The 12,849-nt window shown below is 46.2% G+C and overlaps 1 protein-coding gene across 1 annotated transcript; it reads left to right on the plus strand.

The window, feature by feature from the left end:
• Positions 1-6,195: 6,195 nt before the first annotated feature.
• Positions 6,196-12,580, plus strand: CLIC6 (chloride intracellular channel 6). Its single transcript, XM_032207790.1, has 6 exons — positions 6,196-6,415; positions 7,550-7,659; positions 8,110-8,235; positions 9,342-9,448; positions 10,218-10,399; positions 11,746-12,580. Exons 1-6 carry the CDS (start codon positions 6,290-6,292, stop codon positions 11,905-11,907), a joined length of 813 nt encoding a protein of 270 aa, XP_032063681.1. The 5' UTR covers positions 6,196-6,289; the 3' UTR covers positions 11,908-12,580.
• The last annotated feature ends 269 nt before the right edge of the window (positions 12,581-12,849 follow it).

Consider the following 12,849-nt stretch of genomic DNA (forward strand, 5'->3'; position numbering starts at 1 on the left):
CACTCTTCTTCTGATGCAGTACTAGAAGTCATTTGTATTGGAAGGAGAACACTCATATTTGCTCCCTGCTGCAATTAAGTCAGCCAGGGCAGGCTTCAGCAGGAAAAAGGGATCTCACAAGTAACACTGAAGAAGACGATAGGGAAAATCAAAACACCCTTTTGTTCTTTAGAGAAAGCTTTACTTATTTTACTTGCTCCCTCCTTATCCTGTGGTGTTTTTTTTTTTGTTTTTTTTTTTTTTTTTTTTTTTTTTTTTTTTTCTTTCTATAGTGCAAAAAAAAAAAAAAGGAGAACAAAGCTATTTTTAGCAGATCACTTGTAGTTGCACTTACTGTTGCCTCCTTAACCCAAAAGCTTAATTAGGGTTTAGTACAAAGTGTGTTGTTGAACTTGCGTATTCATGGTTGTAATCCTTTAAGTACGTTGTGTGTTGTCTGAACCCTGTAATACTGTTCAAGATGAAAGATACACATCTATAATATTTCTAAATATAAAATAAGATACTTTTTTTTTTTTTTTTTTAATAAATGTATGGCATACTTTGGATAATGAAGATGTTCATTTTGCTCTTAAATGAGAAAGGAAAGGGGAAATAAGTCTCTTTCCTAAAGCATCCAGTTGCTGTTTAACACAACTTCCTCACTGAGTTTCACTGTTGGGGATGTCACACACAAGTCTACCCTGGTGAGTACCAAAAATACAATTTGTGCAGGAATCTCAACTAATGGCTGCACTTTAAATACGCATATTTCTGCTATTTGGCTGAGAAATTAAACAGTGTCTGGAAACATCCGTTTTAAGTGTTGGATAGCAGATAGGCAGAGCTACGTGACTATTTAAAAGTACTGGAATAATTAGTGGCAAAAGTTTTATTTTTTCCTGTTACAATGGAAATTATTTTAAATTACAGATGCTTTGTTTTAAAACTTATCCTACAAGTACGATTTCAGCATCTCAAGGGATCTCAAGAGTGCCATAAGCAAAAAGCAAGGAATCTTGCTGCAGAGGCGATGTGCTAACAACGTCTGAGGCTGCTGCTTCTCCTCATCGCTCCAAGAGCAAGTCAAGACTTTCATTTCAAGTCCAGTAGGTGGCATCAAAACAGTTCTGTAAAGTTCAGTGTTCGGATGCTTGTCCCCTAGCCCTGGGGCACAAAGTGAACGCAGTGTTTAAATAGAGAAGATTCCAGGTAATCTGTCTCTTCCTCACAAAAAGCTTTGGTTTGAACACGAGCTTATCCAAACGACATGCCTGTGGTGTTTCTGTGCACATCGCAGTGTATGGTATGCATTACCTTAGTGCATTAGAGTTGCCTTCAGTGAACCAGACTGACTTGGAACTATACTTGTATGGCACTCTTACCAGAGCAATATTTCAAATTTTGCCTTTTTCAGAGTTGCAGTACTACTGCAGCAGGCATCAAAAGCAGAAACCATGCTTTGTACTCTCAAGGAGCAGATACACTTTTTAAAAATTAAAACAATATATCTGTCAGAATGACAGCGAAACATGGGTATGTCTCGACCCGGTTCTTCTTCTGGATATGTGGTAGCAAGCTGCACTGCAGTCAAGCCTGTGTACTGGGTATTGTAGTAGGTATTATAGGTATCACAGTAGTTATTGCCAGGTCTTGCGCTAGTGGGAGTATGGGAGCATGGTCTCGCTGCTTTCCTTGTCACACTGCTTTCTTCCATCCTTCTGCCTGTGCTCCGGGCAGCTTTGTTTCCCAAGGTCTGTGGACATCGCTCCTTGTGAAGTTGCCTTGCAAATGGTCTTTGGTGACCTAACCAACAGTGGGTGTTGTCAGTTCAGGATAATGTGAGATGATATCAGAGGTTGACTTGCTTTGAAGCAGTGTAAACAAGGAAAGAAAGGTGGATGATTTCAGCTTCTACCCGTGCTTTGGTGTGAATAGGTTTTAGGTTAGCAGAGCAGCTCAAGTGGAAGGATGTTTGCCCCTGCCCTGAAGCTCTGCCCAGGCTCGGGCCCTCCATGGAGGTCCAGCGGGCAGTGGGATTTCCTCTCTGGAGGAGCAGAAAGCACTGGCATTCCTCCTCCCCTTCCTCCTTGTCTGTCCCGCAGCAAAGTTAGTGGCTGTCCCGGCAGTGCAGCAGGGTGGGAGGCAGAGCTTGCCATGGCAGGGGCCTTGCCTGCCCTGCCACTGCATCCGCAGAGCCCTCAGCACAGTGTGGCTGTGAGGCTGGCACGGCGGCGCTCAGCACAGACCAAGAGCCGGCCCTAGGAATGCGCTGGGCTCGCTTAATCCCTGCCAGGGCAGAACAAGCGAGTCTGTGGAAGGAATTAAGGCTAAATGGCTGTTGTTCTCCGAGGTCGCACCCTCCTCACAGCTGCTTCCCACGCTGGGCCCAACGCGTTGTAGTTGGAGCCTGGTGCCTCTGTTTCTCGTCCTTTGAGGGGACACCAAATGTGTTGTGAGAAAGGAGAGGGGGGTTGTTAGCATGGTACAAGAAGGAAAAGCATCCAGAACTGTCTGATAGCTGGGGTTAGAGGCCAAAAACGTGCGGGGGAGTTGTGGCAGGGAGGGCAGGGGCAGATGTGGGGCGCTGGTCCCAGGCAGACAGTTCCATGTCTCCTGGCTGGCGGTGGTCCTGCCCTGCTCGCTGGGTGAGCCTGCTTCTCAGCCAGCATCACTGCAGGCCAGGGGTAATGAAGCTCCCTCATGCAGAAGGAAAAATAGAGTTGGAGTTCAGCTTTCAGGGAAAACAAAAGCTCTGCTCGCTGTTCTCCTTTTTATTGTAGCTTCAAAGGGATTATAGAGTTATATAAAAACAAGCAAAATAAAACTCATCTCTGCTCCTTCTGAGCTGTTTCTTCCATGCTTAACCTTCAACAGGAAACAAAAAGTCCAGGAAAAACAAATTCCACTCGTCAAGATTTTGGAGGCACAGGACATTTGAGGTCAATAGAAGAACCTTCACAACCATCGTTCCCAAGATGTTTGGACAAAAACTGTTAGGAAAGGAATTCTTACAGCAGCTCCAGGGGCAGAGCAACTGCAGCTCAGGGAGGGCCCAAACTACTGGTTTATGAAGGACGTTGTGTGTGACTTCTCGGTAAAGTCACTGTGATTATCCTCTTGATAAAGAGGAGGATGCAGAGGCAAGTGACCTCTTCAAGGCTGCTCAGAAAAGCAAAACTGCTGGATCAAGGTAGTGTAGTTCTTCAACTCTTTCTAATATTTTTTGCATGAGGTCCTGCTGCCTAGGGAAATCAGCTTGTGGCATGATGATGCTCCTATTTTAGGGTTTAAGCTTGGGGAAAAGGAGGGTGTGGAGAGCTCTTCCCTTTCCCAGCTTCTTTGAGTAAGACTCAGTACACAAAACAAACAAAAACAAACACAACACAAAGAAAAAAAAAAAAGACTCAACAGAGTGTGAAACAGTGAAAAATGAATGAAAATAGGGAGTGTCAGCTAATAATCCCATTAAGTAATGGCACATGGTTATGGGATTATGCAGAGCTGTAATAAGTCGATACGGCTACAATATACAATTGCTGCCTAGGGCTCTGAATGAAAGCTGCTATGCACAGCTTGGAAATTTTCTCCTCTGCAGCAATGTCTGTCATAATTGTTTGATTAATGAACTCATTAAATCTCAGCATTACTAGAAAAGGCATGTTGACCTCCTGACTGATCACAATTAAAGCATAAATGCCACTTACTCTAGGCTCTGGTTAGACATCTGCTTAAGCAGCAGGATAGCCCCAAATCCAGCAGGATGTGGATGTTAGCAGAGTGTCACAACAGTTGCATGTGGAGGCAAATGTGTGGCATTACCTGCAATTACACTGGCATTTGCCTGGTTATTAAGGTTATAACCAGTCTGGAAACACAGTCGTCCATTGAAACAGCAGCCAGGCTCCCGCTGACTTTGCTGGAGTTAGGATTTCACTCTGCGTCATCCAAGAGCATAGCAGTCGGGGAGTGTAATTAAATCCCGTAGTAGACCTAGCACAGAGTAATGCATCCCTGACTGTGCTGTGGAGAAAAATTCATGGAGTTTTGCTGTGGGGCTGCAGTGCTCCTAGCTGTGCTGTTGCCTTGTTTGTATTAATCTGTGGGCACCCACTCCTGTATCGTGTTCCTGCAAGGTGAGATATTGACCCTGTCTCACCGCCACCCTTTGTTGGAAAGTACATTATTGTGCAATGATGGCATGGCTCAGCTATTGTCGTGTTGCTTGATAGGTGGCAATAAAGCTATTTCAGTGTCCTGACTCGTGATTTTTGAGTCAACATAGCAGACTCTCTCTTTGGGAACTTGAACAAACACCTTTGGCATGTGTCTCTGGTGCTTTTTTGTCCAGTAGGAGTTGTAGCTCCAAATGCAAGTTGACATATCTGAAGTCATTTTAGCTAGTTGTATTCACCCTAGCTTCCTCAGTGGGCCAAAATATTCATGTTCTGGGCTTTCATCTAAGGTTATAGGAAATTGTAATGTCTTTGAGATGCCAGGTCAAACTGTGTCAGGTTCTGAATCAGATTTAGTTTTCAAGGTCCTGCAGTCATCTCAGACTGCCTGTTGCTGCTACAGCAGGAAAAGGTTTAATAACTGCTTGTGCTATTGTGTGGGCTACTGTAATCTTTCTGTCACTTGCCTCCAGCTCTGTAGAACTGAAAGAAAATGATAGGTATTCCCCATCAGCTGTGACATGGCTGGGCTGGAGCCTAGAGATATGCCCTCCCTTCACCTGGTACCTGGAACTGAAGGCTCTTGGGATTAAATGAATTTCAATTTCCAAAGGCCAGATGTGGCAAGCCAACTTCCCAGCTGTGCCTACCCAAATGTCTGCAGCCTCCCTTGCCATGGCACTTCAGCAACTGAGGCTTTTGGCTGAGCAGCTCACAAAAATCTGCCTGCCATCCTCAGTCTGGACACAGCAACCCTTGGGGACACACCCCCGTGTCATGGCCACATCAGAAATGGGGAAACATCTTCATTTCTGTGAATTTATTTTCCGCTGTAAAAGCAAAGTGCTTACCATAACCACAGGAAATGGCAGAGCTGGGCAAACCCAGCAGTGCTTCACTAGAGGCTGTGGTACCTGCACTGCACAAAATACAGCTAAAATAGCAGTGCACTGTTAGCATCCCTTGTAGGCAGCGTGAGAGGACAGACAGCACCAAATGTGAAAATCAGCAGCCTGTTGGACTTCATCAGCGTGTTTAGCACCATCACAACCAACTTGCAGAAGTAGTCAGAAAGTACCAAAGGAGCAAGCAATTGTCTTGGTGGTTATAGTTATCATTGCTGTAATCAGCAGTGCTTAATCCCTTGTTTTATTCAGTTCCTCAGTGCTTTGTTAGTTTTATCCACTGTGAAATAGAAAAAATTGAAGCACTGTAGTAAATTTTCTTCACACATAGGCAGGGAAGTTAACAAGTTTGCGCTTAGAAGCAGGTTGCTTCTGTAACATCTCCAAGGCTGCCAGTCCCTCAGCTTCCTGGTGGCCTTTCTGTCATTCCAGTTAATGACAAACTGGACTCAGGGCTTTGCTTCTGCATTTGTCATGGTAAAACTGACTGCACCTCACGGATGTTTCCCCACGAAAGCAGGCTGGGGCTGCTGTCCGGCTCCCTGAAATTTGCTCTCACCGAAGTGATGTGGGACAACGCAGAGCAACAAGCTTGTTTCCTTAGCTCCAGCAAAGTTAGAGGGAGTGGAAATTTTGGTATTTAATGGCCAGCAGAAGACAGTAACTGATCAGGTAAAGTTCACCTACTGCCAGTCTTGGTCACACAGCTCTCCTTGACCATGTGGCCGTCTGGAAAGTTTTCTGAATGTTGCATGAACCTTAATGGGATAATTTATTTTTTTTCTTATCAAAGGATGAATAAAAATATCAAAACTGTTGTAGGAACTGTGGGAAGGGGTCATGGCAGTGCTCTGAAATGATATCCCTCCTCTGCTGGCTGAAGGTAGGGGTACCACTGCAGGCACTGTGGGGTCTTGCTGGCCTTCTGAAGAAGGGCACAGTAGTTTTCAGTCAAATGTTGTTCTTGTTGTGAGCTGTGCAGTGCTGGAAAGCAGTGCTCCGTGTAGGACGGAAAACACAATAGTAGCTTTTGACCAGCTTTCATTTTTGCCACCTACAAAACAGGACCCATCTAACACTGTGGCCCAGCTGCTTTAGCATTTCCAAAAGGTTTTGTTCTCTGGCAGCGTGCGAGGCAATGGGCTATTTTGTTTCTCGTTGCTGAGAAAACTGCCAGTTGTCGCAGTACCAGAGGCTGAGGGTGACCAGAAGAGAATCCCACAGGCTGAAATGGCGACCCACTGTGCGGGCCGAGCCGCGGGAGCATCGCTCCTCACGCATCCCACGAGCTGCGGGGCAGAGATCTGCCTGCTCCAGACCAGGTGCTCCTTTCCAGACATAGAGCTCTTCGTGAAGGTGAGGGGCCTGAAGCAATCCAGCAGCAGTGTGTGTGTGTGTGTGTGTGGAAAGCTTTTTGCTATGTTTGAGATTGATTTGATAGCATTCAGAGGGGTGAAGGAGCAGGCAGAACTGGTTTCATGTCTGTGCGTTGTTTGGTTATAAAAGATGGTCGACAAACATTCGTGAACTAACCTATTAACTGAGTAAATGATGTGCTTGGGTTTTTACTTCTGTACCCTTAACATTTAAGCTAGGTTTTTAAACTGCACTTCAGGAGGACAATACGAAAGGCGTAAGGACTAGGCCTCCAAGCTCCTCCAGCAGCAGCGTGTTGTGAAGCCTGGCGTGCCCAGCAGCAGCCATGCAAGCTTGGCAAACATCTCACAGTACCATGACACACAGGGGGAACGAAAAAGGGCTGGGAGAGGCAGGCACGGCTGCGTGACTCAGCTGGGGACACACTGAGGCATTAAAGCCCCGGGTCAGTAGCGAGGAGAAGGCCCACTCCACCACGGTGTGCTCGTCCCCATGCTGTGTCAGCCCGAGGTGTGCAGCCTTTGGGCTTCGCTAGCCCCCAGTTCAGCAAAGCGTGGAGACCCCCGCGGTCGGCTGCTCAGCAGCTTCCTTTCCTTCCCTTGGGCCCCTGCAATTGTTGAGTTGGAAACTCTTAATTATTTGATTTATTCTGTTTATTCCCTTAAGTGCTTTGGACGTTACATCTCAATTTACACAGGTAAATCTTTCTGCGCTTGTTTCCTGTGATCATAAACTGATTTAAGCCTGTTTTAATCTTGCAGTGACTCAGGTAGATTTATGCTCACACCGACAGATGAGGTGGAGACTATTTCCTCTGGAAGGACTGCTGCAATTTCAAGTTCGTTTTCTAACTTGTGGCACTATAATTATGCACTTTAATGAAAAAATACATCTCCAGGATGACAGGAGTCTTCATTATACCTACGTGCATGTTTGGAGAAGGATATAAAGAAACTTTGCATGAAAATATGCATTAGCAGACATGAGTAACATGCTATATGTTCTTAGACCAGATCTGGATTTTCTGCTTCCCTATTACATCTGTTATCAGAATTTGCTATCACAGATGTATGCATACTTTTTTTTTTTTTTTTTTTTTTTTTGTAATTGTAGGCTGGCAGTGATGGGGAAAGTATTGGAAATTGCCCGTTCTCTCAGCGTCTCTTTATGATCCTGTGGCTAAAGGGTGTCATATTTAATGTCACAACTGTGGACTTGAAAAGGTGAGATCATAATACGAGTTCTCATTTTCAGAACAGCTTTACCAAAATGGTGATTTACAAGGAAGAATGTCTTTGATTTGACGTGCACACACGCAAGTTAGTGTACATTACTTATGCTGTGACTCGACGTTGTGCTAACAGGCTGTATGCCCGATGCCTCTTTCAGGTTCACTGATATGAAGTGGACCAACTCCTTTGAAGCATTTGAGATTTGAATCTCTTTTGCAGTAGGTCTCTGTAACACAAACCTGAATTTGTAGCATTTCAGGGAGCATTCAGATAAGGGCTAGCTGATCCTCACACCACTGCTGTGAGGCAGCTGGCCATGTAGTGTTTTGCAAGACATATATTAGCTTGTTAACTTGAAGTCGAAGCAGTTCATTGCAGTAAGTGTAGGAGTTGAAAGCATGGTTCCCGCTGCAATTAACCCAGCCTCCTTCCTCCCACTAGGAAACCTGCTGACCTGCAGAACCTCGCCCCAGGGACGAACCCCCCTTTCATGACGTTCGACGGCGAAGTCAAAACTGATGTCAATAAGATCGAGGAGTTCTTGGAAGAAAAGCTAGCGCCGCCCCGGTACTGTATTCCTGTCCCCTTCTCCTTCGTGTAGCCCCAGCTGTGACAACGTGTGGTAGGACTGGTGCCTCCGGTCTGGGTGAAAGCTGGGGAGGCCTGGCAGCGCACGGTGGATGTCCTGGGGTAGCCCTGAGATGCCGTCTGTGCACTTCTCACTGCCTTTGCCTTCACCCCGGGTTTACTCTTGTGCCACTACAGTCATTCCCAAGGCATGAAATCCGCCCTCCTGCAGCAAGTATATGCAGAAACCTGCATACCGCTGCAGAAACCTGACCTCTTTTCCTCTACTCGTGTTTGCTTGAGGTTTCCCTCCTCAGACTGTACAAATAATTTGGCTTACCAGGAGCAGGTAGCTAAAAGGAAGCAGCAGCGAAAGCCTCCCGCGCTGCAGGAGTCCTGGGTCAAAGAATGTCAGAGCTCTTTCTGAGCGTTCTGGTGGGATAATCTCCATGTGTGCTGGTGGCTGGGTTTTCTATCTGTCCTTCCCACTGAAGGAGCCATCCCCACCTCTCCCCAAGCCCACCACCAGCAGCATCGTGCCTCCCACCCAGGCACCTTCTGCCCCCCAGGACAGCAGCTGCCCTCTGAAGCACTCTCCTCTCGAGCAGCCAAACCTGATGTAAACTACGTGAGCAGTTGCTCCCCTGCGCTTTTTCCCTCCTCTCTGCCTTTGGCAACAACAGCAGCTGGCCCGGCCACTTCAAGCTTGCTCATGCATGAGCAGGACAGGCGAGGAGGCCGGGAGGAGCAGCAGCTGATGCTAGCAGGGACTTTTCCTCCGCTCCTCCTCGTGGCAGGAGCCGGGCTCCGTTCAGCCTCATTGCTGGTGGAGGCAGCCTCAAAAAGGCACCAGGTTGCTTGGATGGTGTTTGCAGCACAAACAGTCATCTCCCGTCTGCCTCAGGAGAAGGAGGAGAGCCACATTGTTTAGATAGGGTGGAAATTCACACTTGCTAACTGGTTTATAGCTTAGGGAGGTTCCCTTTGAAAGTCCTGTGTAGCCATATATTACGACGCTGCATTTTAAATAGAGTATATGAAATAATTAGTGGTGATAAAAATAAAGGCTAGTCCATAACTTCCTCTTGTTTCTTTTAACTCCTCAGGTATCCCAAACTTGCACCAAAACACCCCGAGTCTAACTCCGCAGGAAATGACGTCTTTGCAAAATTCTCTGCCTTCATAAAGAACCCAAGAAAAGATGCTAATGAAAGTAGGTGCTACGGCCCTTCCACCAGCCCTGGCAGCCACCGTGAGAAAGTAGAGTTGTACAACTCCAGCACACCGTGCTGCAGACATGCCAGTTACATCTGAGGTTAAGCAGTCCTTTTCCAGAGCATGAAGGCTTTGGAAACATGCGCCCTTTCAGTCTCAAATCTGGGGATTCCCAAAACTGGGCAGGTACCACTGTTGGCATGGGAGCGCCGCCTCCAGCTCCTCCCGGTTTGTTGAGCTCCCAGGCCCACAACACAGCACCTTCCCATGCACCTGGGGAGCACAGCCTGCTGGAACCCAGACCCTGGCTTCAGGTCTGCCACCTGCTGTCCTCCTGCTGCCTTTCTCCTCCATTGGTGTAAATGCTGAAGCCTCCAGCCCCGTGGCTTTACCTTGCCACACACCTCTGTAGAGCAAGAGCCTCACAAACATGCAGTAACTCATCTCCTCTGTCCTCCAGCTCCCTCTCCACAGATGCATTCCTGCACCACCCTCCTGTGCACACTGCAGCCAGCCCTTGCTGACCCTGGCTGTTTCTGGTAACGCAGACCTGGTTTGGTTTTTCTCAGACTCCCCTTTAGCTCCTTAGAGCTCTTATCCCAGCATTAAGTTTTAAGCTGAGGATAAAGGAATTGCAGGAGTTGGCATGGCCGGGTATCTGCGGGCTGGGCTGGTGCCAGCAGACAGGATGCAGGAGTCGACTTTCTGCTTGGTGTCAGAGAGACCTTGGTACAGGCTTGAATGACCTTTTTATTGTCTTAACCTAGATTTGGAAAAATCTTTGCTTAAGGCCCTGAGGAAGCTGGACAACTATTTAAATAGCCCCTTGCCTGATGAAATTGATGCTTACAGCACCGAGGAGATCACTGTTTCCAGCCGGAAATTCCTGGATGGAGATGAGCTCACCTTAGCGGATTGCAACCTCCTACCAAAGCTCCACATAATTAAGGTTTGCATTTGCTTTTCAGCTTCCTGAAAAGAAGGGCAACGTAGAAGCTCAGGTTCTTTTCTAAAAGAGAGAGATTTGTGTATCTTTTCTGAAGCCACACGGTAGCTGGAGTGCTAATACACAAGGCTGTTTCATTACAGCACAGCTGGGCAGATCCTCAAATTGATGATGAGTTAGAATATCTGCTTTCATATTTGGGCTGTGACTTCTCTCTCTAAGCCTCTCACAAGTATTAAACCAGTACTATATTCAGCGTGGTAGGGAGGTATTTCTGTTTGCATTTCACATGCAAAGTGCCACAGACCAGCAAGCTTAAATGATCTTGTCTATGCTAATTCAAGAAGCCAGCAAAAGCTGAAATTTAACTCTGTCTCTCCCACCTTTAAGAGTCCTGGTGACTGAGATGTCTGGGCATTGTTACCGCCTGTCCCTAGGCTGCCCTAGAGCCAACCAGCCTCTGAAAGGGAAATGGCCACATTGGAAACTTACCTGGTTTCTATGCAAATAAAGTTACTTCAGAAACTTTCCTCCTTGACTATTATTTTGTTAGAGTGGATTGAATCATTTTCAAACACCTCCAGAAGTGAAAACTTTCCCAAGAGGTGTCCTGGTTGAAACTATTCCAGCAACAGCAGCAAGGGAGAAAGCCTTTCCTGCTCCATCACAGCTCGGGCACATGCATAAAGTGACATGTGAGAGGTAGCAGGGGTCAGCAGAGCCAGTGCAAGGAGAACTGCCGTGAGGGCTGATGGAGGATGAATGTCAAACCATCCTTGCTGACTCACCAGGAGGTATTAGGTGTCATCCAGTAGTTTTCCCCAGCCATTTGAAATCTAGTATTGTAATTCCAGTTTTCCCTTTCCGTTGCAGTGAAAGTTTCCAAGTGTGAGCCAGTTTATTACTGCAAGATTACTCTGTTGATTCAGGTTTATGACATTTTATGCTGCATCTCTTCCAGGTGTTGTCTGCTGGTCCACATAGCTCTGCATATTTATACGAAATAAATCCTATAAATGAGTTAGATTGTTAGCTAGCTTTCTTCCCTTCCCTTCCCTTCCCTTCCCTTCCCTTCCCTTCCCTTCCCTTCCCTTCCCTTCCCTTCCCTTCCCTTCCCTTCCCTTCCCTTCCCTTCCCTTCCCTTCCCTTCCCTTCCCTTCCCTTCCCTTCCCTTCCCTTCCCTTCCCTTCCCTTCCCTTCCCTTCCCTTCCCTTCCCTTCCCCTCCCTTACTGTATAATGACACTGTTGCATGCTGAAAAGAAAAAAAAAAAGTTCACAAAGAGTAGATTTAGTTATTTGCAGATCATGTGTGTAATAATATTTTTTTATTTTTTTTTTTTAATAAAAGGTTGTTGCAAAGAAATATAGAAATTTTGATTTTCCACCTGAAATGACAGGGATTTCAAGATACTTGAACAATGCATATGCAAGAGATGAATTTACAAACACTTGTCCTGCGGATCAAGAAATTGAGTATGCATATTTGGATGTTGCAAAGAGAATGAAGTAAACAGAAGATGTCTCCATTCTTCATTGCTACGGAGACTTAGATGGGCACCAGCCAAGATGGGAAAAAAAAAAGAAAAAAGCCAGCGTACATTCTGCAGTGTAATTTTAAGTTCTGTTATTGGCCAATCCGTCTTTTATAATAATTGCGTAGCATCATTTGTTCATTCTTAAATTGTATATATATGTGTGTGTGTCTGTACAGACGTATGTACACATGAATGTGTGTTCTGCATTCCAGGTTAAAGGCATCAGCCAATACTTCGTTGAGCTTAGGGAAACAGAGTAGGTCACACAATTATAGCAATGTTACAGACTAGTGACTTACGCTAAATGACTGAATTTTAAGAAAAAAAATAGCCCTGTTTCTGACACACATTTAACCTGTCGTTACTGCTGCCTCTGTTCTGTGTTTCACAGCTGTTGCCAAACTTTGCAGTTACTGGGAGGGTTTCTGTTTGCTTCCCCACAAGCCTGGGAGGGCCGCGCGCCAGCAGCTGGCAGGCAGGCGGCACCCTGGTTAATCCAGGAGAAAGGCCAGCCTGGAGGTGGGACCACACCTGGCTTCCCAGAAGCCCTCTCCTCTGTGCTAGAGACCTGCAGGGCAGGTCAGCAAAGAACGACTTGTTCTCAGATTGCCTGAATTGTCTTTGGTATTGAAAAGAATTAATTAAAAATAAATAAATAAATAAATAAATAAATCCTTTCTCAGGGCTGCGTAACCCATCGTACTTCTCCACTCCTCGTGCTCCCAGACAAAGAGGGGAACACAGTCTCACGGGCCTGTGGACTATCTGATAATAAATACTTGATAAGGGAGAGATTTGGCTGTCACAAGACACAAGAGTGAACATCTTTCCCTTGCTACTGGTGTTGGATGCCTTTCGTGACCCCCTTTTGGTTTTTGAAAGCAAAGAGGAGGTGAGGGTGTAAGGAAGGATTAGTC

Source organism: Aythya fuligula, chromosome 1 (genome assembly GCF_009819795.1).
Source record: "Aythya fuligula isolate bAytFul2 chromosome 1, bAytFul2.pri, whole genome shotgun sequence".
NCBI classification, from domain to species: domain Eukaryota; kingdom Metazoa; phylum Chordata; class Aves; order Anseriformes; family Anatidae; genus Aythya; species Aythya fuligula.

Excerpts from the sequence above, each read along its gene's own strand:
- CLIC6 (XM_032207790.1), top strand. The coding sequence starts at position 6,290 with ATGGCGACCCACTGTGCGGGCCGAGCCGCGGGAGCATCGCTCCTCACG. Across the intron at positions 9,449-10,217 it reads AAGAAAAGATGCTAATGAAA|ATTTGGAAAAATCTTTGCTT; the intron begins GTAGGTGCTACG and ends GTCTTAACCTAG. Across the intron at positions 10,400-11,745 it reads CAAAGCTCCACATAATTAAG|GTTGTTGCAAAGAAATATAG; the intron begins GTTTGCATTTGC and ends TTTTAATAAAAG.